Raw genomic sequence first — 24,414 nt, forward strand, 5'->3', positions numbered from 1 at the left:
AGATAGAGAAAGAGATAGAACAAGAACAAGGTGTTAGTACTGACACAGGTGTCGGTCTCTCAGTGGAAAAATGCATGTCTTTGAGGCTGCTACAGTTTAATCAACTGTATAGATTAGGACCAAAATGAGTGCTGAAGTGAGTGAAGTGAGAAGGAACAAGAGGCTGCATCACTGTTAGTCACAAACAGAAAGAAGCAGTGCTGGGGCCAAAGCAGATGCACCCCATCTGCTGTCCAGGAGCAGGGAAACCTGCAACCAGACTGTTACGCAATGTGTGTCGTGCACAGTTTGCTTCAGATCTTGGGTGTTCCCCTGATGGATCCTTAAGAAGCAGAAGTCCTCCTCGAGGGGTCATCAGCTGAAGACACATCTTGCTACAATTTTCTGCATGTCGAGTAGAATCACAGTTTTGGCTTTGAGACCCACTCACTGCATCTATTTCATTCCATTGTGATAGGATTTTGTGACAGTATATAATCCTCATTCTTCAATGTTAATTAAACCATCACTTACTGAACAAGTAGATCTTTCCTTTTAACTGGTAGCTTCTCTATGCCAGGCATTTGAAAATTTACTAGTTTTGTTAAAATTGGAGAGTTTCCTTTATCCTAAATGTTATTAGATTTTAAAATAGGAATATCATGGTTTTGGAAAAGCTCTGCCTCTGTCATCAAATTTATTTCCAATCAAGGCAAGAAAAAAAAAATGCACCTGCCTTGAATATCTATTTCTAGGCTTGTTTGTCTTTAGGTCACAGAGCTCTCCTAGATCACGTAGGTGTATTAGTGTTAACTGCATTGTAACTTTCCAAAACCGGTAATATTTCTACTTGTAAATCAAGTTTCAAAATTCAAAGTTAGCAGCTTTCCTTTTAATAATTGTAATTCACTACCTGCACCTACCTTAAGTTTTACTTTCATTTGCAGTCTCCTGGGTTTTGTTTTTGTTGTTTACTTTATTTTATTTTTGAGACAGGGTCTAGCTATGTAGCCCAGGCTGGCCTTGAATTTGTGGTGCTTGTGTGCAGGGATTATGAATGTGCACTACCATCTCCAGATGCAGTCTCCTTTATAGAGACTCTAGCTTGGTATTTCAAGTCTTCTAAACAGTAAAATTAACTGTACTGAAGTCCCATTAATTACAGGAAATCAATGTACTGGAATCCCATTCATTACAATAAAGTAATTCAGCTGAATTGCTTTATTGTAATTAATGGGATTCTAGTACAGTTAACATTTAATGGGAAATCTGTATCTAAATCACACATTTAAGAGACACTCTGCAGCCAGTTAGATCTCCAAATACCTTCCCACCTTTTGGTCACTTAAAATGAGTGCAGTGGAACTGCTGTAAGATTGCTTTGAAGTAGCATCAGCTTCTACTTTTGTATCTTAGCAATGGACTGAGCTTGCTGTTCTGTCTCTGACATTTTTTTGTTTTTCATTTATGTATTTGGTATGGGGTCTCACTACGCAGCTCAGACTCGTGGTGATCCTCCTGCTTTCAGCCTCCCCAGCACTGGCATTACAGGCGTGTGCCACCATGCCTGGACTCGGTCGCCGGCTCAGCATGCCCTGGGGGCGGGTCCGGCATGGCATGCGGGAGCAGGGCTCAAACTGGTCCCTGCACTTACCTAAGAGGCGCTTAGTCCACTGAGCTATCTTGCCGGCCCTATCTCTGACATTTATAATTAAACAAGTGGACTCTTTTCTGCGTCTTGTTTTTGTTAATAGACTCTATGCAGAAGTGCATGGCACTCCATATTTCTCACCTGTTGTTACAGAATGCTATTTTAGGATCCTGCCATGCTTGTTCACAGCCTTAATCTCTTACTGCTGGGGCAAGGTTAAGTTTCTGTCTGCTGTGCCTCATCACTGCTGCCTTTCTGCACTAATAAAGTAGGCATAATGTTTTCCTGGAGAGGGGAGCCTTTACTCATTAAAGCTTCTAATGACTTTTATGGTTATTTCTTTGTTACTAATCTATGGACCCAATTAATCAACCATCTTTCAGCTGGACCTATACTTGCTTAGACCTTCTGGACCTCATACAGAGCAAACAGACTGGAACAAACTTTTCTCTTCAAAGAATTAGTTTACAGAAAGCTACAGAAAAACAATCCTTCTATGTGGATGTACTATACATCGGACAGGTATCTACAACCTCCACGCTGGATGGTATGTTGTATCATTCTATGTCCCCTGAAGTCCTATACATTTGTCTTATAGTAAAACTTACCATGGAAATTATTCTTATATTCTATAGTACAGACAGAACCATTAATCTCTAAATGTTAATGACTTATTCCTTCATCTCAATAATATTATGACTTAGTTTTATGTTTTAACAAATAGGACAAGATCATTATTTTAAAATTAAATGTACTCTTAATATAAATTTTCTGATTATAGTAAGAATTAGCTTTATAGTTCTAGGTTTTGCTTCTTGATAGATACACTGCGGCTTTATCATTCTGTCTGTTTTGTCTTTGAGAAACCCACTATCAAGAGGGACGTCCATTCTTAAGATGCAATTCTTGACATGAGTAATAAGATTATTCAAAAACTTCCCAGACATAATTCTATGAATGAAAAGCTTACTTTTGATTGTCTGACAATTGTTTATCTAGTTATGTTCATAAACTCCTACATCTGAGATGTGACAATAAAATAATAAAAATCAACAATGCAATCTTATTTCTCATTTACTTTATTTATATACCTAGAAATGGCCAAGAGAAGACTTCCAGCATTAGCGAATAAAGGAATATTCTTAAAGCACTTTCAAGTGAATGAAAGCAAAAGAGATGAATCTTCCATGACAATCCAATATTCTGTCACCATGATGTCATATAATTGCAGTCACAACATACCCAAGCTGGCTGTGAGCTTTGGACAGGTAATCTTAGAGTTTTCTAAGTTTTTACATTTAAATGAATGAGCAATAGTTTTGTAATGGTAAATTTTACTAATTTTTGAAAATAGCTAATATACAGATTGTATATCTTTTAATAGACTAAGACAATTATTTTGAAGATAAATGATGATCTAGAGTCCTGAGCACAAAAATTGACTTAAAAGCATTACAATAGCTCTTTGAGGAAATATTATTAAGAAAGAAAGTCAGATTTACATAGAATATGTCCTGTTGCAGTAAAAGGAAAAGCTGTGGACTCCTGTCATACATATCTTTAAATAGAAATTACAATACTGAAAGAAAAGTTGAGATTCTACATTATGTTTTAAAATGGGTATCTGTTGTAAGTAAAATCTAATCTCCTTTCATTAAAATTTTTGACAAAAAGGGAAGGTGATATTTTCCATATTGCCAAAAGACTCCAAATAATCTTCTGCTGTTTGAGTTATTTATAAGACCAGCATTGGATACTGCAAATATAATGAACATTTTAAAATTTAATTTTCTTTAAAAATGAGTTAATGTCTTTTCTGCCACAAATTATAAACAAAACTTTTTATATCATTAACTTCATTTCTTTTTAATTAAAACATGGGGGAGGGTGTCCAAGCTTAACAAAATAACATTTATTTCAACAAAGTAACAATCAAAATGTAAAATGGCTATAAATATTAATAAGCTCAAAATTCAAGATTTTTCCTTTCCTCCGTTTGTTACTGTATGTTTGTGAAATGTAATAAGTTCACTCAGCATGGGGAGCCAGCACATACGCATATCCAGCCTCAATCCTCCTTGAACATCATATCTAGAAACACAGAAAACTTTTGCTCACTAAAAAAAACTTTGTTATTTAAGGTAATGAAAGACTATGAATATTACACAAACATTACTTTTATCCTTGGTGCTCTGATGTTTTAGTCTTACTAACTTTAAGAAAAATATCTTAAGGGGCAGCCAGGGGGCCTGCCCCTTAGCTCAGTTCTTTAAGTAGCTGATTCAACAAAGCAGTCAGGCTCAGGTTGCTGTGGTTGGATCCCCACAACTCAAGCCAGCCAAACCTGCCCTGAAGGCATTTGGAGCAAAAAAAAAAAAGGCGGGGGAGGGGGCAGCCAGATATGTCAGCAGGCTAAGCACCTGCTTAGGCAAGCACAGAGACCAGGATTTGATTTCCCCAGCACCACATGCCACGCTGGCCCTGCCCCCAGGCACGCTGAGGCAGCAACTGAGATGCGCGCCTATAATCCCAGCTGAGTCCAATCTGTGTAGTGAGACCCTGTAAAAAAGATAAATATTTAGAAATGTTTTCCAATCTTTTACCCTTAGCTTTATTCCAAGATGTATTAACTTGGGGTTTTGTGTTCTCAAAGCATCTCTGTCACCTCTCATTTTTTAAAAAAGATTTCTCATGAAACTAACAATAGGCAATTGCAACTTTTAACTTTAGTTATTTATCCCATGCTAAATTGGAAAATATAAGACTTAATTTTGTGTCCCTTTAAAAATTTTTCGCATGAAAGCTAAGTGGAGTACTATTCAGTGTTTCAATGTATAGAACCAGGAATTGTGATTTTGGGTAGTTATAGATTCACATTCACTTGTTAAAAAAAAATAATACAGAGATATCCTCTGTCATTGATCACTTTGTCTCAATGGGAACTGCTTGTACAGTATGGAAGAACGCCACAACTAGGGCACAGATACAAGATACCCAAGTCCCTATTCAGATTTTATCACTTTTATGTGCATCATCCTCTCTCTCTCTCTCTCTCTCTCTCTCTCTCTCTCTCTCTCTCTCTCTTTCTGTGTAGTTCTACACAATTTTATCACAAGTGTCCATTCATCTACCTGACACCAGAGCAGTCCCATCTCACACATCCCTCATTCTCTCCTTTTGTAGGCAAGCCATTTCCCTCACTAAGTCCCTACTCACAAATCTGTTCTGTTTGTATAATCTGTCACTCTAACAATGCTATATAGATAACATCAGAACTTATTTAAGCAGATTGATGCTTATCCTTTTGAGGTTGGTTCATGTCACTCAGCATAGTTCTTTTGAGGTATAACCAAGATGTGTCTTAAACCAGTTAGCTTTGGCTGCTAGCACTATTTAATGATACAGATGCACGAGTACATTGAGCTACCTACCCACTGAAGAGCATTTGAATTGTTTTCTGTTTGGGGCTATTTTGAATAAAAGCTGCTATGAACATTCATTTATAGGTTTTTGAATGACACTCTTTCATTTAAGGGAGTTATATGGCCAACAATGCAATTATAGGATCATATAGTAAGAACATGTATCATTCTATAAGAAAATATGATGTTATTCTTCAAAATAACTTTACTACTTTACATTCCCGCCAGCAACGTATGAACGATTCAGCTTCTATGCACTTTTTTTTTCCATTTTAGTCACTCTGATAGGTTCGGTAACAATAACTCATTGCAATTTTCATTTGCATCTGTCATGGCTGTGAGGTTGAACATCATTTTAGGAGCTTATCTGTCACTCAGATATCTTCTGTGAATGTCTTCTGTCCAATTTCTAATTGTATTTTTTAATCATTGAATTTTAAAAGCTCTTCATGTATTCTACATGCAAATTCTTTATCAGGTGTATGATTAACAAATATTTTCTTCAAAACAGTGCCTTGCCTTATCATTTTGTTAGGTTTTTTTTTTTACAGAAAAAACAAAAGGTTTGGAATCCAATTTGATTTTTCTTCTTTATGAGTGGTATGTTTCGCTTCAAGTCTAAGAATTCTTCTTAGCCCTAAGTCTTAGATGTTTTCATTTTTTTCACTAAAAATATTGTGGATTTAAAATTACGCTTTTTAGGCCACATAATGCTTTGTGTTAATTTGGTAAATGCGTTTTTAGGATAAGGTTCATTTGCTTGGTTGTGGACCTTGTTGCATTAGCATTACTTATTGAAAACATTATCGTTCCTATATTGAATTACTCTTATATTTTTGTGAAAAATCAATGGAACTTTTAGTGTGGTTATACTTCTGGGTTATCTGTTCTTTTTGTTTGTTTTTGTTTTGTTTTGGCAGAACTGGGGATTGAACTCAGACCCTAGCACTTCCCAGGGAAGCACTTATTCTACTGAGCTATCTCCCCAGCCCCGAGGTTATCTATTCTTTTCCATTTCCTATATGGTGATCCTTCCACCAACACCAAAGTACTTTCACCATATAACTATGGAGAAACCCTTAACATTGAGGAGGGGGACTCTCATTTATTCTTTTTGTGTAACATTCTTTGGCTCCTGTGATTTTCATGTCAATTTTAGAATAAGCTTATTTATGTCTACAATAAATTTGCTGATATTTTAATAAGATTCAAGTAGATTGGCTTGAGAAATTATGGCACCTTTGCTATGTGGCATCTTTTAACCCATGAACACAATTCATGTGCACACAGTATGCCTCCATTTACTTGGATCTTGTTTCAAAAATCAACAGAATTTTAGAATTTTCAGATCAATTCCCAAACATATGTGTTAGATTTCATTTTCATTCAGATATTTGAAAATCACCTTGTGTTTTTAATTTTAGATTCTACATCTTTATTATCTGTATTTAGAAATGTGATTTTTTTGTGTATTGATCATGTAAGCTGAACTCAGTGAATTTTTACAAAGTAAACACACTCATTTAATCAATATCCAGTTTAGAGTAAAGGAAATCATTTGCTCCCTGGTAGCTTTCTCTGTATCTTCTCTTTGACAGTAGACAACTAATCTCGCACAACCAAGTCAACTACAATAAATTAGATTTACTTATGTTAAACTTCCCATCAGTGGAATTATAAAATGTATTTTTTTGGTCTGGCATTTTTACGGAACCTTAAGAGAATCTTATTGTTACATGTAGTTCATTTTTTTTCATTGATAGACATTATTTCCTGATATAAAAGCGCCATAATTTCTTTACTCTGTGGATGGACTTTCGTGTTATTTTACCTTTGAGGTTATTATGAGTAAAGCTGATGTGAACATTCTTGAATATGCCTTCTAGCACTATGTTTCCTCATTTCTGCCTCATTTTAACTTCTACAGTGTTAACAGATGACTCTAAGCGATCAGCAGTGGGAAGTACCATTTTCATTGTTAGAAGTACAATCTGAATTTCTACAGCACTTTTGTTCCCTTCAGTTGATTGTGACTCAGTATTATGAAAGTATTTAGTGAGGTCAGGCCCGCTGCTCTACTGACCACATACTTACTTAATTTTTGGTTATCTCCCCACATCATAGTTCTCCAAAAGATTTTTAGTTTTCCAAAGACCAAGATTGCATCTCACGTTTCTTTGCCTCCCCACAGTGATGAGTTTTGTACTTTGTCTGCTCGATAAATATTTGCTCCTTGAGTGATGGAGGGCATATTCTGAATTAATGAGGTATTGTGTGGTTCCAGCTGATTGCTGCACAGATGACTGAGTTGACTTTGGCCTCATTATTGCAGCCATATAGGCCCGGCCTGTGTTGATTTATGTGACTCTTCTTAATGTTCTGAAGAATCATGAATGCATGAGGCTCATTTATGTCATGTCACAGGATTGTACCACAGTGCAACAGAAATCATGTTAGCCATTGTTCAGTTTAATGATTTTATCAATATTTATTTTGGAAATTAGATAATCGCAAGCGAGACAGAAAATGAGTCTGTTTACAGAGGAAGTAATTGGCCAGGAGAGTCAAAGATTCGCATTCAAAGAATTCAAGCAGCTTCACCCCCTATAAGTGGCAGCTTTGACATTCAAGCTCATGGGCGTGTTCTCAAAGGTAAATGAGAGATGTTCAAAACGTGGATACAACACACATGCATGCATAGTCTATAAAGGTTAAATGTTGTTTCACTTGAGAATTACTACTTGTTTTAACATTGATTTGTCTAGTCACTCAGGTATGTAGATAATACATACTGTGTTATGGCCAAATTATAATGTTTTAGGTTTACACTTTTACTGAAGTAAAAAAAAAACTATTCACCCACCCAAAGCCAATGACATTAACAGTGATTATTTTTATTTAGAAGTAATGTGTAGAAGTCTGTAAAAATATAATAGATTGTTTATATTCATTTTGCTGAAGATGGTTGAAATTATGACTTTCATAAATCATGCCTTTATCTAATAGGTATGTTTTGGAAAAACAAAACTGTAGTAGCTAGGAACAACAATGATAATATTACAATATTAAAGAAATTGACAATTGGAATACTATTAAAGTTTTAACAACTTTAATTGGACCATTTAGTCCTGTACAGTCTACATGTGTCCACTGACATTTGGAATTTAATAAGTGCCACATAGTGAAATACATAACATTGATGTATCTTTCAATATTGCATTCAAAATAACACTTGCAATTATTTCTTTATAAAATGTATTATTAAAATCATTTTGCTTGCTTATTTTTACTTTTTAAAATATTGTTACTACTACTTCTGGAACACTTTTAAATTATGCATGAGGTCACAGTATCAGTTGGACAGTGCTGATCTGGACAATCACTACAGACATTTTGGTGTACTGTCTAATAGTATTTCTGTGCCTAACTTAAATAGATCTCTATAGAGCTTATATATGATTTGTAAAGATTATGTCAGTAATATAAAAGTAAACTACCTAGTACAAATGACACTTTCATAATTTTTTCACATCTCAACCAAGTGTATGGGGTTCTAGTCCCAAAAGTTTGTTCTTTGTGTATGTTCATAAATTATTAGTCATCAATAAAGTGAATTGACATTAAAAATAAAAGCTTTTGAGCCATTGCCATGGTTTGAGATAAATTACTAATGTAATTTTTCTCTCCCAAAAATGTATAAACTCTTCACATAAATAAGGTAGGAAATTAATTCTCACTGTAGGGAAGGACATGTAGCTTACAAGTGACATGGCTCGTGTACTCTGAAAAGGAAGTCTGCCTACTGACTTTGACTTCTGCTGCTTGCTCTCCCTCTGTGACCGCAGGCATCCCCGCTGCTGCATCAGCTGCAGAAGTGCAGTTTGCGCTCCAGAGCCTGGAGGAGGTGGGGCGAGTCACAGTGACGCGAGAGGGAACCTGTGCTGGGTACTCCTGGGGCATCACATGGCGAAGCGTGTGTGGAAGGCAGAATCTACTCCAGGTTCCCGCAGATGGCTTGGCTTTCCCTTTGTGTGCTGTTTGCTTTTTTGTACTCTGCCCCTTTCTAAGAAGAGTTGGAGACTATGAATTTTTTAAAAATTCAAACTTTAGATTGAAAATATTTTTAAACAGTTTGAACAGAAAATTGTCCTACACTAGGTTGACTAGGTGTTCTCTTTTATGGAGAACAATGTTTGGTATGTTATTTTCTGGCCCACATGGAAGTCAGGTAATGTGTGTGGTAGAGGCCTCCCAGAGAGAAGCAGGAAGAATATAAGCTGGGGGAGTCTCTGAACAAAATCCAGGTGTACTGTAAGGAGGGGCCAGGAAAAATCACCCTTAATGTCTTTAACTCTAACAATAGAACTGTATTCTGTGGCTTTGGGTTCTTTTTTGTAATTAGAAAGGTGACTTTTCCAAGTTCATGAGGATCACACACCCAGAGACCTCATTTAGTGGCCATTGCTTATTTATAGTGGAGGAAGACTTATCCCCAGAGTATACGAAGAAATTAGTCTAGACACAGACAAAAGGTGCATAAAAGTGTGGGAAACACTTCTTCCCTATGCACTGTTGATGAGAAGATAAATTAGTACCTTTTCCTGACTATATTGTAGTATCTGAATATCGATACTGCTTTATGATTCAGCAGCCTTATTCTCTGTCCTACTGAAAGAATAATACAGATGTAAAATGATGTGGGCATAGAAGGTAGTCACTACAGCATTATTTTTACTAGTAAAAGCCTAGAAACTTAAATCTCAACAATACTAGAATGGTTGTTGTGACAAATGCATAAGTCCACATATATTTACCTGGGTAAACAGCCATGACACAGGTAGAAAGTGCATAGAACTGTATTTATGAAATCATTGGTAGGGAAGGAAAGGTAGGAAAGTAGGAGGCAAAAAAAAAATGTATGTAAACACAGAACAAAATTCTACAGGAATGTGCAAGAGAGTAACAGTCTCACAGAAGTGAGGGTTGTTTTAAGAAGATACATGGCCAGGAACTAGAATTAGAAAATTCCAGAACTGATACAACTCCCATGACTGGCCTCCACCCTCTTATCACTGCTGGTCTCTGCACGCCCACTCTCTTCACTCTTTATTGCTCAATCTCCTCTGTTCACCATTTCTTTTCTTCAGTGCTTTGGCTCGTGTGTGGGTCAGCATGGAGACTATTTCTTTGCTAGCCTCTGTATCTGTCAGAATGTTGCCATACTGGGCAAGAGATTTTCGAATGACCAGATTGTATATGCTGGCTTGATCAGGTTTTATTTTAACCACACAGAGAAAAAATAACTCAGGGAGTGGATGAAAAACTAGAGTAATCAGAGGTATAAAATGATAAAAGAGAAAGTTGAATATTAGATAGAAAGCTCTATTTTCAGTTATTCAACAAGAATTTATCCAAGTGGCCCTATTCAACTAAAGGATAAAAAGTTTTAAGATGATCAAATTGAATAACATATTTTCTTTAGACTTATTAATTCTGACATTTCAAGAAAAACTTGAGTGGTTGTACTTATCATTGCCATTCTAGTAAAATCTTTTTGTGTAAAAATAGATTAATGATTCCAAAATTATTGGAGAAAAGGCTAATGTGACCGTTACAAAGATAAAGGAAGGTGGCTTATTCAGACAACACATACTTGGAGACCTACTTCGCACTCCCCATCAACAGCCCCAGGTATTTTTGAAATTTTTCTCATACTGTGTAACTTAATTTTAAATATATAACTAAGTTGTAATACAGTAAAGCATGGTAGAACTGAAAGATGACTTGTCTATTTTTGCATGAATATTTGTTAAAAGTTGATCAACCAAAAAATATTACTTTATGGCTTTTGGGAAAATTATATTCCTTATGATAAAGTAATGAGATAGCTGTTTGAACAATTAAATGCCAGTATCTTGTACTCTAAGTAACTAATTTAAATATACCAATATGCAATGTATTAATCATTCTTAGCCTCCTGTTACCTTGTATTGAAATTTTGTTTTTCTCTCTTTAAAATAAAATTTACAAAAAGATCAGCTTCTGCCAGAATCAGAAGATGTATTTTTAAATTTAATTTTCGTATAATTATTAATGTCTCCATTCTAGTGAGGAGTAAATTAAAGTATAAATAGTTTAGTAACTTTCCTAAGAGCAACCTCTATTTTCTTGAGAAGCATAATTAGCTCCTGGAGTAACATTCATGCACTTTTTTTCATTTGTGGTTCTTCTTTTTCCTCTATGGTTTTACTGCTTCTCTTCTGGAATACAAGTTGGATGACGGAAGGGTTGCCATCTGTGTTGTTTGATGTTGTGTTTTCTATAACCCCAGCATTCGCAACTGTCCCAGATACACAGTGGACACATTTGTGGAATGAATAAGTGACTACCAGAGTAAAAATATGTAGACTGATTTTTGCAGACCAGCAAGGAGCCATAATTGCGTTTGTTCCAAATCTAAGCATGTTCCATGAACCCTGATACCTCTCTGCCTCTTTCCACCAAACTCCATGCTTCTTTTCCTAAAGGTTGAAGTCTATATCAATGGAATTCCGGCAAAATGTTCAGGTGACTGTAGTTTTACATGGGACCCCACAGCCACTCCCCAGATCTTGGCCATAAGCCCTTCTCAAGGTAACCCTCTGCTTTTTAACTTGGACTATGAGATGGAAGGTAACTAGAAAAATATGAACATTGTAATGATTTTTAAGGGATTTTTTGTGGTATTACCAACGAAGGCAAGCAGGCCATTCTATGAAGTGAAAAAAAAATCTACCATATAAGAATACTTTGGGAAAAGCACTAATTATTTTGGATAAAAATGCCATTGATTCTGAAGTACAGTATTTTTTATTGGTACATTTTAGATGTACATAGTGACCACATTCATCATAGAAAATTTGCACCTGTACAGGATATCACTTGTTTTCTCCCCTATTCTCCTACTATCCCTCCAACTTCTCCTCCTCTCCTCATTTACAAAGGCTTTGTCTCTGTATTTTTCTTCCTTTCTCCTTCTCTCTCTCTTTTAAACTTTTCACTTCTCAAGTACATATATTCTTTGACATGTATCAGTTGCTAATCTTTTAAACTCTGTTTTTCACCAGTTGGAATCAGTCCCTAAAATTTTACTCTGAGTTTGAGGAGTATTTGTTCAATTAAACTAGGGCTTAATTGTAGTCTGGCACCATTGGAGATCACATTTTCTAGGAGATTTGGCATTAAAAGGCTAGTAAGGACAAAGTTCTGTTTAATAAAACATGATGATTAGGTGCTACATTTGAGAATAAGAGAGAAAAATTATTGGCATGTACTCCTCTAGTTCAGGGGACACATTGTACCATTTTTGTTCATAGCATATTATTGCTCAAAAAAAAGTCATCATCTCTTGTGGATTAAAGAGAGCTCCTGGAGATTAAAGTCAACAGCAAGAGTAAGCCTTACAAGGGGTGGTATTCTTCTAATCAAAAAGATAAGCTCAAATACTATGACCATATGTTGAGTGTAGTGGCCAGTAAGAAACTTCACCCACTAGTTATAAATCATCCCATACCCATAAAAAAGCATTGAAGTGTTTAAGTAGTGCTATTATTTTAGGTTGAAAAATATTATGTTCAGATTTTTTGTAGTAATGATAATAACTTTAAGATAATTTGTATTACATTGTGTCAAAAATTTCAGTAATAAGAACTTGATGAGAATTTGGTTATAGGTCTTTGATATCTTTTCTTGCATCTCTCCTTGCATTTTGTAATCAGTGTCAATTTTTAATTGCACCTTGAAAAGATTATTCAAAATAGCTAGCAATCTGAATTGCCTTTCACTGTCATAATCAGTGTAAAAATAATGCAAACTATGAAGAACGGTATAAAAATTTTTCATCCCTGAAAGTTAACAGCTGATAATATTTGTCATGTATACTTCCAGTCATCAATGTGAGAAAGAAAAAAAAAATATTATGGGAAGAGCTAAAGTCTGTTTTAAGCACCACACCTTGGGTCCCCAACAGCTCCCCAGGGACAATCACAAAATAACTAATTTTGTGTGTGTCCTTCCGTGCCATTTTAATATCCTTCGTATATGGCACATATCTATGGTGATTTAGCCATGTTTGAGGCTTATTAATGCTATATTACAATCTAAGTATCTTGTTTCTTTTTCATTAATAACGTGTTTCGTGATACTATAGGTGACTATAGGTATTCCTAACCACTTTAAAGTGCTTTATAAGCATACTGATCTACTTTTTCTTTTCTTAGAAGGCACTTAGATTGTTTACAGGGTTTTTTTGTTTCATAAATAAGACTCTTTTGAGCTTTCTTTATAATCCTTCCATTGCATATAGTCTAGACTGTCTTAAGAGTATGCATCTGGACATGAAATTGCTGGATAATAATTGGCTATTTGTGTATTTAGCTTACTAGGGAACTCAGTAGTCCTCCGGATTTATTCTAGTACCAGTTGGTAGGAGAGTGTCATCTTCCCCATGTCCTTGCTGATATTTGAAATTATCAGTTTCCTAATTATGGCCAAACTGTAAATGAAATTGTCATTGTTTTAATTTATCTTTTCTATGGTTAGCAATACACATAAGAATTGTCTCATATATTTTGTAGACATTTAGATTAGTTTTTCTTCTCAAAATTATTTAACATCTTTCATCTTTTTTATTGGGCTGTCTTTTTAAAATTGACTTGTAACTATTATATATTATTTTTATCAATCGTTTGTATGGTACATATTTTCTACCAGTGTATCGCTTGTATGTTCGTTTTTTTTTGTGGTTCATGGAAACATTTAAATCATTGATTTATGTGTCTTGTATGTTAAGCATAACATTTTAATTTTATTTAAGAAACCCTCATCAACCTTGAGAGATTGGATTATATTTACTTCTAAAATTTTTGAAGTTTTGCTTTTTCTTTCTTAGCTATTTAATTCCACATGGAATTTTTATTCTGTGTGGTGACATATATAGGTAAAATGTATATATGAGTGTAATCAAACCCAGACACTTAAAAGTGAAATGTTCCGACTGAGGAGATAGTTCAGCGGCATAAGCTTTTGCCTGGCAAGTGCAAGGTGCTGAGTTTAATCTATTTTAGGTTTATTGTGTATATCTTTTAGAAGATAAGCTGGTTTTTATCTGAGAAACATTGGATTTCATAGCAGATTCTAATGTTGTTGCTCTAATGTTGTTACCTAAATTTGATCACTTTCAGGGTCCTATGAGGAAAGCACAATTCTAACCATAGTAGGCTCTGGATTCTCTCCCAGCTCAGCTGTATCAGTCTCTGTTGGACCTACTGATTGTTCTCTTCTTTCTGTGGAGGGTAGGTTCTTTGAAAATTTATGATGACTCATTCTTCCCTAAGAGAAAGAGGAGAACTGGCCTGGATAATGCCTTACGTTCTTTATCTATGATTATGACCAAAGACTAATGTTGCATGTTGTATAGTGTATTTTTGTAACAATTAATTGTGTTCCTTCTCTTTTGTCCTTTACAAAGTGATCACCTGAGAACTTTCTTCTGTTTGTCCCTTTGGGACACAAACATGGTGAACATCCTACTTTAGTGTCCCAGTGTTCCTGCTGATGTTTTGACAATGCCACACTAGTCCTGAAACAAAATGATGTGGCCACCTAGTCCAAATGCACCTCTGTCCAATGATGTAAACTTTAAAGAACATTCACATCTATTTCTTGAAATTGGGACAGACATTAACATTGTCTGTCTCTTGAAATGAATTAGTTATTTCTTTCCTACAGTTATATCTCATAATCTTAGGTGTCCTTCTTTTCTTTTGTTTTTTTTCTTTTTTTCAGTACCAGCTATTGAACTCAGGACCTTGAGCTTGCCAGGCAAGCATTTATTCTACTGAGCTATCTCCCCAGCCCCTCGGTGTCTTTCTTAATTTAAATAGATTGGAATTATGTAAGCAAAGCCACATTGCAATGCACTTTTATTATTTACAATTTAAATTCTCTGTGCATTGTTGAGACCAAATAGCCATTATTGTACTTATCAGTAAGTAGTTCTGACAGATCATTCTAAATAAAGTGAAGAAATCATTTAATGTAGTTTTTATTGATAAAACCAATTTTACTCAAATTTAGACATAAACAATAGGTTGGACCAAAAATTTTAGAATTGTGAATATAAATGCATTGAAAATTAGGATTTTAAAAATTATAGCAACATCCTACTTTGCTTTCACTATTGGTTTGTCTGTTTTCTAGGACTGCTTGACTCAGGTAATTAATAAAAAAAACAGGTAGTTTATAAAACTATTTCCCCAGAGATCATCCTTTCCTATTAATGTATAGGTAGTTTTCTTCAGAAGTATGTTAAGTGAATGTTAATATTTACAAATATAAAATTTCAACCAGGGAGATAGCTCAGTGATAGTGCTTGCCTGGCAAGCACAAGGTCCTGAGTTCCATCCCTGGTACCGCCAAAAAGAAAAAAAAAATTCAAGAATTTTGTCTCAACAAACTCATTTGCTTTACCATTTTCTTCTTCTTTTTCATTACAAGAAAATGAGATCAAGTGCCAGATTCTGCACGGAAGTGCTGGGCGTTTACCAGTTGCAGTGTCTGTGGCTGATACTGGACTAGCACAGAGCACAGAGAGCCAGGGATTTCACTTTGTTTATCAGAGTCAAATCGCACACATCTGGCCTGATTCTGGAAGTCTGGCAGGTAATAAGTTGTTAGTGGACAGTTCTTAACTGAGAGAATCGTGTACTTTTCCACATTTCATTGTGCTCTTTTGGGTACAGGGCATAGAGAGAGGAATTCAAGGCTTGCTACCTAAAACAAAGGGGAGTCTCTTTTTAGACAGTATGGTGATTAAATGGCTGGCTAATTCTTTTGTTTCTTACAGAGCACAAATCAGGGTGAATGTTCATACTTACATCTTAGGTTATTGAATTAATATCATCAATTATTACATGTTTCCATAACAAGCTCATTAATTATGTCAAGATAAGATTTATTAGTTATTATTCTGCTTACCAGCTGCTTCATTTGTAACCATTGTCTCAATGGAGCTGCTTGACCCAGAAAAAGTTCTGGGAACTAATCAAGCCAAGGAAGGTTGAGGAAGACGGGGGAGAGAAAATAATACATTTTTCTTGTCCTGTTTTGTGTTTGGTGTCTTTCTTTCTTTCTCTTTCTTTCTTTTTTCTTTATTTCTTTTTTATCATGCTTAGTTTTGCATTTTGTGCTTTGGTTTAAAGTTCTTGGTGTTTGTTGTTAGTTTGTCATATCTTTCCTTAGATTTTATTTTATTAAGAGGTACTAAAACTGGAATCTTTTCTGTCTTAATTCACTTTTACTTCCCACCTAAGGAATGGTAGAAGGAAAAGAAACAGCATTATTTCTCTTGTAGTATGAACAGGAAGAAAGCACTGTGGAAATCGATCTGGCTGTTAATAATGTCCCAAAGCAAATGTGCGTTGTGTATCACTCTTGTTTTTTAGATGTTGTAATTGATCTGCTTTATTTTTTTCTTTTGTTTTTCTTGTAAAGGTGGGACTTTATTGACCCTATCTGGATTTGGCTTTAGTGAAAATTCAACAGTTTTAGTTGAAAATGAAACCTGTAATGTGATTGAAGGCAATTTAAGTAGAATAATCTGCAGAACACCAAAAGTAAGACCTCTGATTTCTGTCATTTGGCCCTACATTTGAAATCTTATAAATTAGGGAACATCTGAGCAGAAGGTTAAGCAAGTGAGACATTTTCTAGAAATTTTAGATTTTCCATTATGCTCTTTAGGATCATTTCTTCAATATCTTTCGGCTCATATTCACAGACAAAAAACCAGCTCCACATTCTACATGCTTAAAATCATGAAAGAAAGACAGATATGTAAACCAATATTAATTAAATAGCACATTCCACTAGAAATGATAGAAATACATAAAAAAAGACAATTTAATATGCCAACAGCACTGGAGGTTGAACAAAATTTTAGCAGATAAAATAAAAGTTGAAAGAAAAAACATGCTACTAAGTAGTCTTAAGAATTTAGGCAGGGGCCGTGGAGATAACTCAGTAGAATAAGCGATTGCCTGGCAAGCCCAAGGTCCTGAGTTCAATCCCCGGTACCACAAAAACAAAAACAAAAACAAAAACTTAGAGCATCTGATCCTTTATCACTTTGGGACCCACTCGTCTAGAGCATTTCAACTACATGGCAGAGCTCTTAAAATGCAGTACTATGGAGCCAATAAATTGATCATACTACCTGCAAGCTACCATATCATAAATCTTTAACTTGAGAAGTACACATTTAGCCTGTATTTGATTACCCACAAGACATCTCCAGAAGTTTATTAAGTCATTTTATTTTCAGACATTGAATTTTCATATTTTGGCATTTAGTATTTTATAATTGTTTTATTTTTTCACTTATTTTAGAGGAGTGAAGGCACAATTGATGTATCAGTCATCACCAATGGATTTCAAGCCACTGCCAGGAATGTTTTCAGATATAATTGCTTGCAGACTCCAGTTATAACAGATTTTAGTCCAAAAATACGGAAAATTCTAGGTAAGTCATTTTCCAATAAAAAAAATCATTTCATATACACAGATGACATGACCTCTGGAAAGTCTTTCAAAGCATAGTTTCTTCTTCAATGTTATTTCTTAAGGTATAATAAGGTTTTTTTTAAAACTAACATTGTTCCATTCATAATTGTATGTTAAAGATGTGCAGTCTGGTGAAAATATTGTCTGCTTAAAAATTAATTTGTCCCATTGCTTTTTTCTTCTGAAACAATTAAACATGAATTTCATTTCATTGCAACCATCAACTCCTGCCATCTTGCCTTTTCCTCAGAAAGTGTTAGGATTTCTTAATTCCAATGAAAGATAAAGCAGTTGGTTTATTCAATACTGAAATTTCTCACTGGATAATAAGTTGAACCTTTTTCATTTTTTTTTTCTTTTAAAATAATAGGAGATGTTAACTTCACAATTAAGGGCTATAACTTTGGAAATGAGCTCACACAGAACATAAAGGTGTATGTTGGCGGGAAATCCTGCCAAATTCTCCACTGGAACCTCACAGATATTAGATGCCTTTTACCATTGCTGTCTCCTGGAAAACATTCTTTCTATGTAGAAGTCGGAAACTGGGGTTTTGCATCAACAAGGTATGGTGATGCCCACAAGCTTCTACTAGGCTATAGAATGGAGAGAGGAAAAGCTAATCGTTCATCTGTGATATATTAATGGTTTCCTTTATTTTTCTGGATCTCTTGTTTGCAAAATATTTCAACAAAATCTTTAAAGATACACTAGGACCCTCTTTTTTTTTTTTTTTTTTCAACCAATACCACTCAGATTAGGTTATAAAATACTCTGCATGACTTAATTTGTGCATAGGTCACACAATTTTCATTCCCTCAGGAAAGACTGATAAAGCGAATTCTAAGGGAAGGGCACTTGCGTATTGCTGCATTCACAGGAGAAAATGAGAGGTACATGTTTCTTGTATGGAGCTCACAGTTTTGTAAGAAAGATGTCAAACAGAGAACTCCATCAGTCACTTATGCATAAAGGTGAAAACAGCTATGAAAAAGAGAACCAGATAGCATAAGAGAATGTAATAGAAGATGCGAACTTCTTCAGAAATAGGTAAGGATTCTCTGAAATGGTGATAGTTAAGCAATGGGTCAGAAAGAGTCAGCCATTTAAGGATAGGAGAGAGAGATTTTTTTTCTAGTTTCTTCTAGGCCCGTAGTGTATTCTTCCCGAAGCTATTTGGTAACTGGCAATTTTACTTCTGTGCGGAAGTCACTTGCCAGAATACCTAAAAAAAGAAAATATTGTAATTTGAAGATCAAATCAAAGACAAAGGCAAATAAAGCTGTGCCTCAATGGCAGGAGAGATGACTGCAGTGAAACCTCATAGAAAGCGAAAATAACCAAGCAACCCGAGGACCGTGTTCCTTTTCAGATCCATAGGGCGGGGTCCATATGAGTTCTGGAAGAACTACTGCCTTGTGCTCAGGCCGGGTGACATAATGTACACAATGGACACCCTACAAACTCTGCATTTTCGTAGGTGGCAGTCAAAGAAGTACCAATTTGGTTATGTGGAGGAAGTTAAGTGCAAGTCAAAACAAAGACTCATTGGGGTTTTTCTGCCAGAGTAGTTATTTTGAGAACTGGAATGCGGGAGTCAACTCTGTACAGAAAAGTATTGTACCTTTAGATGGCCTCCCAGCAGGTACACTGTCTGTAACAAAAGAAAGTGAATTAAAAACTCACACACTGGAAGAGCGAGGAGGAAAATTCTGACATTTCCAACAAACATGGAATGATAAATAGAGCTGCCTTTATATTTTACACTAATGAAAACAGAAAATATTTTAAATGATTTTTTTTTGAGATCTCAGTTCTCATAACCATAGTTCTTCATAATATTTTAAGATCTTCCATCTCATATGGCTTTGCAATTAAATTTTCAGAAATCTAATTTTTGAAAGTATTAGCACTGACAGTGATCCGATTATGTAGTGGAAAGCTAATGTCTGACTGTACATGTGGATATTCAAATATTTCCTTTTCCTAAAGAAGTTATAGGCTAGCAAGAGTTAGGAATGTGGACCCATTGCACTGAAAAAGATCTGTCCCTTTTTCCTTCTCAGTGACAAGTTAAATGCTTCGGTACAGTATGTCTTGGAAGTGACAGGCATGTTTCCACATAGAGGATCCTTGTACGGCGGGACTGAAATCATTATAACGGGTGCTGGGTTCAGCACAGTACCAACTGAGAATTCTGTCCTCCTAGGTAAGAGCTGCAGTCTCACAAGCCGTATCATTTGTCTCAGCTTACAGATGTGCTGCAGATGCCAAGTTAAAATTACAGTAACTCAACCATCAAAAGTTCATTTTTCTATCACCGTGAAAAAGGTTAAGTGTGTGTGTTTTAGAGGACAAAATAAAAATAACTACTTTTCAGTTTTTAATTTCCCAACAAATTATAATTATGTATTTAATGTGTATAGAAAACCTTAAAGAGAGGCTTTGTGTTGAAAATAATCAGTACTCAAACATACTCACCATCTAAAGCAAAGAGCCAATAGCCTACCATATATTAAAGAACTTTTGCAAGCCTTTGATATTTACTGTTACTTTATCTCGATAGCTCACAAAAACTTGAGAAGAAAAAGCAGTATTTCCTTCTTTATTCTTTCTAGGGTCTTTCCCTTGCAATGTTACATCATCATCAGAAAGCATCATAAAATGTACTCTGTGTTCAACAGGGAATGTGTTCCGAATTACCAACGATGGGGATGACTTAGGTACCACTCACCATTTACATATTATGAATAAGGAAACCTCTTTAGCCTGCAATCAATTTAATTCTTATTTACTTTATACTTCAAATTATTCCATGAATAAGAATTGTTGTTTCTTAGGGGTGGCCAGATAGCTCAGCGGGTTAAAGAGCCTGTTTAGACAGACACAGGGGCCGGAGATTCGATCCTCAGGGCACACTGAGATGGTGGAAGAGACAGGGCATGGTGGCACATGCCTGTAATCACAGACCCCCGTTTTTGGTTTAGTTTTGTCTGAGATGGGTATTCCATTGCCATTTAAATATTGTAGGTGCATGAACTCAGCAAAATAATCCAATCTCTGATAAAACTAAACAAACAAAAAAAAAGGAGATATAAATGAAGGACCATTTTGTATCTGTATATACAAAATAATTAGGCTATATATATAGCTACTTTCCCTTAATTCAATGAGAAGAAAGATTTGTAGTAATAGTGTTTGGACAAGATATCATGTCTGCATCTTGTACTATGAATAACCACTACAAAGACAATATGCAATATATTAATTATTAAAACTGTCTTACTAATCAGGTTTGAAACTGTCCCATTGCTATTTGTTTCTCAATAAAATTAATAAAAAAATAAAATAAAATTTCCCTCCCCCCCCCAAAAAAAAATCCCAGCCCGTGGGAGGCTGAAAACAGGAGGATCACTATGAGTCAGATCTGTATAATCAGACCCTATAGAATCCATATTAAAATACATTTTTAAAAAAGAATAAAAATTGTTGTTTCTTTCTTAACTCTCAGTGGCATCCACTTAACAGGGATCATACATAGCGTGCATTCGTGATAAAACTAAATTTAAAAGGCTGGACTGCATAATCCCCACGCCCTGAAGTTGCTTTTGGCTTGGCTGCAGGGCGGATCCTCCTGATGCATTATAGTTTATAATCAGTCAGAGGTCTTAAATGTACATTCAAGTTGAAATTATATGTATTTTGCTGCTTATATGTTTCATAAATTTCTTTTTCTTTTCTTGTATTTTTAAAAATTTTTATCCTTTTGGCACAGGATCTCAGTATCCAGTTCAGATTCATAGGGATTCTCCTGTCTCAGCCTCCCCAGAGCTGGGATTACAGGCATGTGCCACCATGCCTGGTTTCAGGGTGGCATGGTGCCCTGGGGCCGGAATGGTACGTGGTACCAGGGATTGAACTCAGGACCTTGTGCCTGCCAGGCGGGTGCTTAGACCTCTGAGCTATCTCCCAGCCCCAGAAAACTCTTAAGTATAAAGAATTAATCAGAGCTTTAAGAATATTCCAGGTAACATTTTTGAACAATTTATTGAACAACCACGTTTTTCAAATTGTCTTTGGGTTATCAATGTTGGGGTTGTGTGACATATTTCTTCCTTGTCATGCCATCATATTACTTTGTACTATTCCTATTTATCTCTGTTGAGTACTTCAGCTGTACATATAATAGAGTTTTACCATATTAACTAAACAGTGACTGTATATGAGGTCCTGAGTTCAATTCCTGGTCAAAAAATGGGTGACAGTATAGCAACAGCATGCTTTTAAACTTCATTAAACATTTACTCCTTTATCTTTTTTTCTCTTGAAATATGATTTGATTCTTGCTCTCAGTGCATGGATTAGGCTATGCCTGGTCACCATCCGTCCTGAACGTGTCTGTAGGAGACACAGTGATATGGCAGTGGCGCTCACATCCACTTCTTAGGGGAGTAGGCTATCGGGTGTTCTCTGTCCCCAGTCCCGGAAGTGCGAGTTACAATGGCGAGGGATTTACAAATGGAAGACAGAAATCTCTATCAGGTGTGTTTCCATTTCACTAAATTTTGCACCATGCTTGTTTCTTCTAAATATAATAAAAAGACATTTTGTGTATATTTAGCATCCTTTTAAATGAACAATACAGAAAAATGTACCAAGTAGCTTGAGGAGCATTTTATGGCTGCAGAAAAAAATGTTATAAATGAGTACAAGCAAGCTATTCTCTACACACTGAAATAAATGTTGGTGCTAGAAATATCTTTATTAATTCTGTGATAATTGAAAACTACATTGAAATAGCAAAATACAGTGCGAAGAGGAATATATATGTTATTTGTACCAATCTGGTCGCAAGTGATGAACTTCTGTTGATTGAATCAGCTTTAAACATGTTTATTTCTTGTAGCTTGGTAAAAGTGAGCCTTTTAGATTGTCTATTTCTCTATATAGGTAAAACTCTAAGCATTGCTTTTAAAATATTTTATTTTGGGTTGAGTTATTCTTAAAGTTTGGCTAATTATGTCAAACTTGCTATGATTACCTGAACAAGTGATGCTGGAGCTTGTCCTCCTGGGGTAAATTCACTATACAAAATAGCTCTTTTATAGCCAGAGAGTGATTTCCTTACTACGTCTTACTGAAATATCAAACACATAAAAGATAAGGCACACATGCACTTAAATGATCATTTCAAATGTCTTCAGTTGCCTTTAAAGGATGCATTAATCATTTGTATTTATTGTGTACAATCTTATTTTATGACAGGTTCATTTTCTTACCAGTTTACCTCACCTGGAATCCATTATTATAGCAGTGGCTATGTTGATGAGGCTCACTCCGTTTCCCTCCAAGGAGTCATTAACGTTTTACCAGCTGAAACCAGGCACCTTCCCCTGCACCTGTTTGTGGGTAGCACTGAGGCCACATATGCTCAGGGTAAGATGGTTCAAGATGGAAACTGTCACTGAGGTGGCCCAGGGTTTCCTTGACCTTCCTGCAGTTGGAGTTGAATGACGAGGCATTCCCTGAGGGTGTCTCTCATACCCCATGACCTTGAAAAGGTTTGCCCTTCTCGGAGACTAGAATTTATTCTATGAAATAAGGGTGATGTTAATGTCTTCTTGCCTGCCTCCTGGAATCCTTGTATGCCTCCGATGAGATTTCATGTCAAAGAGTTCTGACATTTTGCATATGCCCAAAATATATTCAAATATTTGGTGATGTTACTTATGTTACACCCATTTATTTCCCCTATGGGAACTGGCCTTGAACAAATTGAAAACTAGTCTTTATTGCCGTTGTCATGCCTAGGACCAGGCTTTCTTTTCATTTAAAAATTTACCAGAATTTAAAAATACCTTTGTCAAAATAGAGTAATGCAGTGTGAAAATAGTTCTTATTTTAGAATATCATCCATGACTTACAGGAATTTCTTTTGTCTAAAGGAGGACCCGAGAACTTGCACTTGGGAAGCCCTGTAGCCAGCTGCCTAGCAACAGAACCCCTGTGTGGTGTGGATGATACCAAGGTTAAACACTCAAATGCATTTCTGTTTGAGCTTTCAAGGTGTGTGTCACCATCTATAAGCAGCATTACTCCATCAGCTGGGACAGTGAATGAACTGATAACAATTACTGGGAGTGGCTTCAGTAATCTCACATGCGCTAATAAGGTAAGAGCACATAGATCGCCTTTGAGATTCCATATACTCAAAAAGGGGGGATACTTTGACCACATCCTCATATTAAGGTTTTACCACCTTTATGAGATGTAATGCACATTCTATACAATTCACCCATTTAAAGTACACACACACACACACACACACACACACTTTTTTCACAGTCTATTCACAGAGTTGTACACCCATCATCACAATTTTAGAATGTTTTCTTGTTTTTTTTGACATCAGTTATTTTTATTTTAAAGAAAAAAATAAAAACAATGGTACAAAAGCTCAAAACAAGATTTTAGAAGAGTAACAATGATTAGTACATTGTGTATTGTTACTGCCAAAGTAGTTTCTCATATTACAAGATATAGGCAAGAAATAATAAATAAACAACATAGGTACAAATCTCTTTTTTTTTAAAGTCAACAGAAAATGGAAATATACTTTTTAAAGTTTCTAATAGTAGGAGAAGATATCATACAATGTCTTTTGAATAAATTGTAAGTCAATGATACAGTATAACTCTTAGAACAAAAATTAAGATTAAGCAATATTCAGAAAATTAAATGTTTCAAAACAATTGAACTCAG

The 24,414-nt window shown here is 35.4% G+C and overlaps 1 protein-coding gene across 1 annotated transcript in view; it reads left to right on the top strand.

The window, feature by feature from the left end:
• Pkhd1l1 (PKHD1 like 1) overlaps positions 1-24,414 on the top strand; it is a 165,853-nt gene that overhangs the window by 47,381 nt on the left and 94,058 nt on the right. The window contains exons 22-37 of the mRNA XM_004640093.2: positions 2,014-2,177; positions 2,726-2,898; positions 7,557-7,704; positions 8,898-9,052; positions 10,621-10,743; positions 11,580-11,685; positions 14,274-14,384; positions 15,589-15,753; positions 16,585-16,706; positions 17,479-17,611; positions 18,023-18,218; positions 19,719-19,861; positions 20,271-20,375; positions 22,006-22,194; positions 22,918-23,088; positions 23,598-23,824. Coding sequence (XP_004640150.1) covers positions 2,014-2,177; positions 2,726-2,898; positions 7,557-7,704; positions 8,898-9,052; positions 10,621-10,743; positions 11,580-11,685; positions 14,274-14,384; positions 15,589-15,753; positions 16,585-16,706; positions 17,479-17,611; positions 18,023-18,218; positions 19,719-19,861; positions 20,271-20,375; positions 22,006-22,194; positions 22,918-23,088; positions 23,598-23,824 — 2,431 coding nt within the window. The remainder of the gene's footprint in view (positions 1-2,013; positions 2,178-2,725; positions 2,899-7,556; positions 7,705-8,897; positions 9,053-10,620; positions 10,744-11,579; positions 11,686-14,273; positions 14,385-15,588; positions 15,754-16,584; positions 16,707-17,478; positions 17,612-18,022; positions 18,219-19,718; positions 19,862-20,270; positions 20,376-22,005; positions 22,195-22,917; positions 23,089-23,597; positions 23,825-24,414) is intronic.

The sequence above is a fragment of the Octodon degus genome, unplaced genomic scaffold, assembly GCF_000260255.1.
Source record: "Octodon degus isolate 3935 unplaced genomic scaffold, OctDeg1.0 scaffold00118, whole genome shotgun sequence".
Classification (NCBI taxonomy): Eukaryota; Metazoa; Chordata; class Mammalia; order Rodentia; family Octodontidae; genus Octodon; species Octodon degus.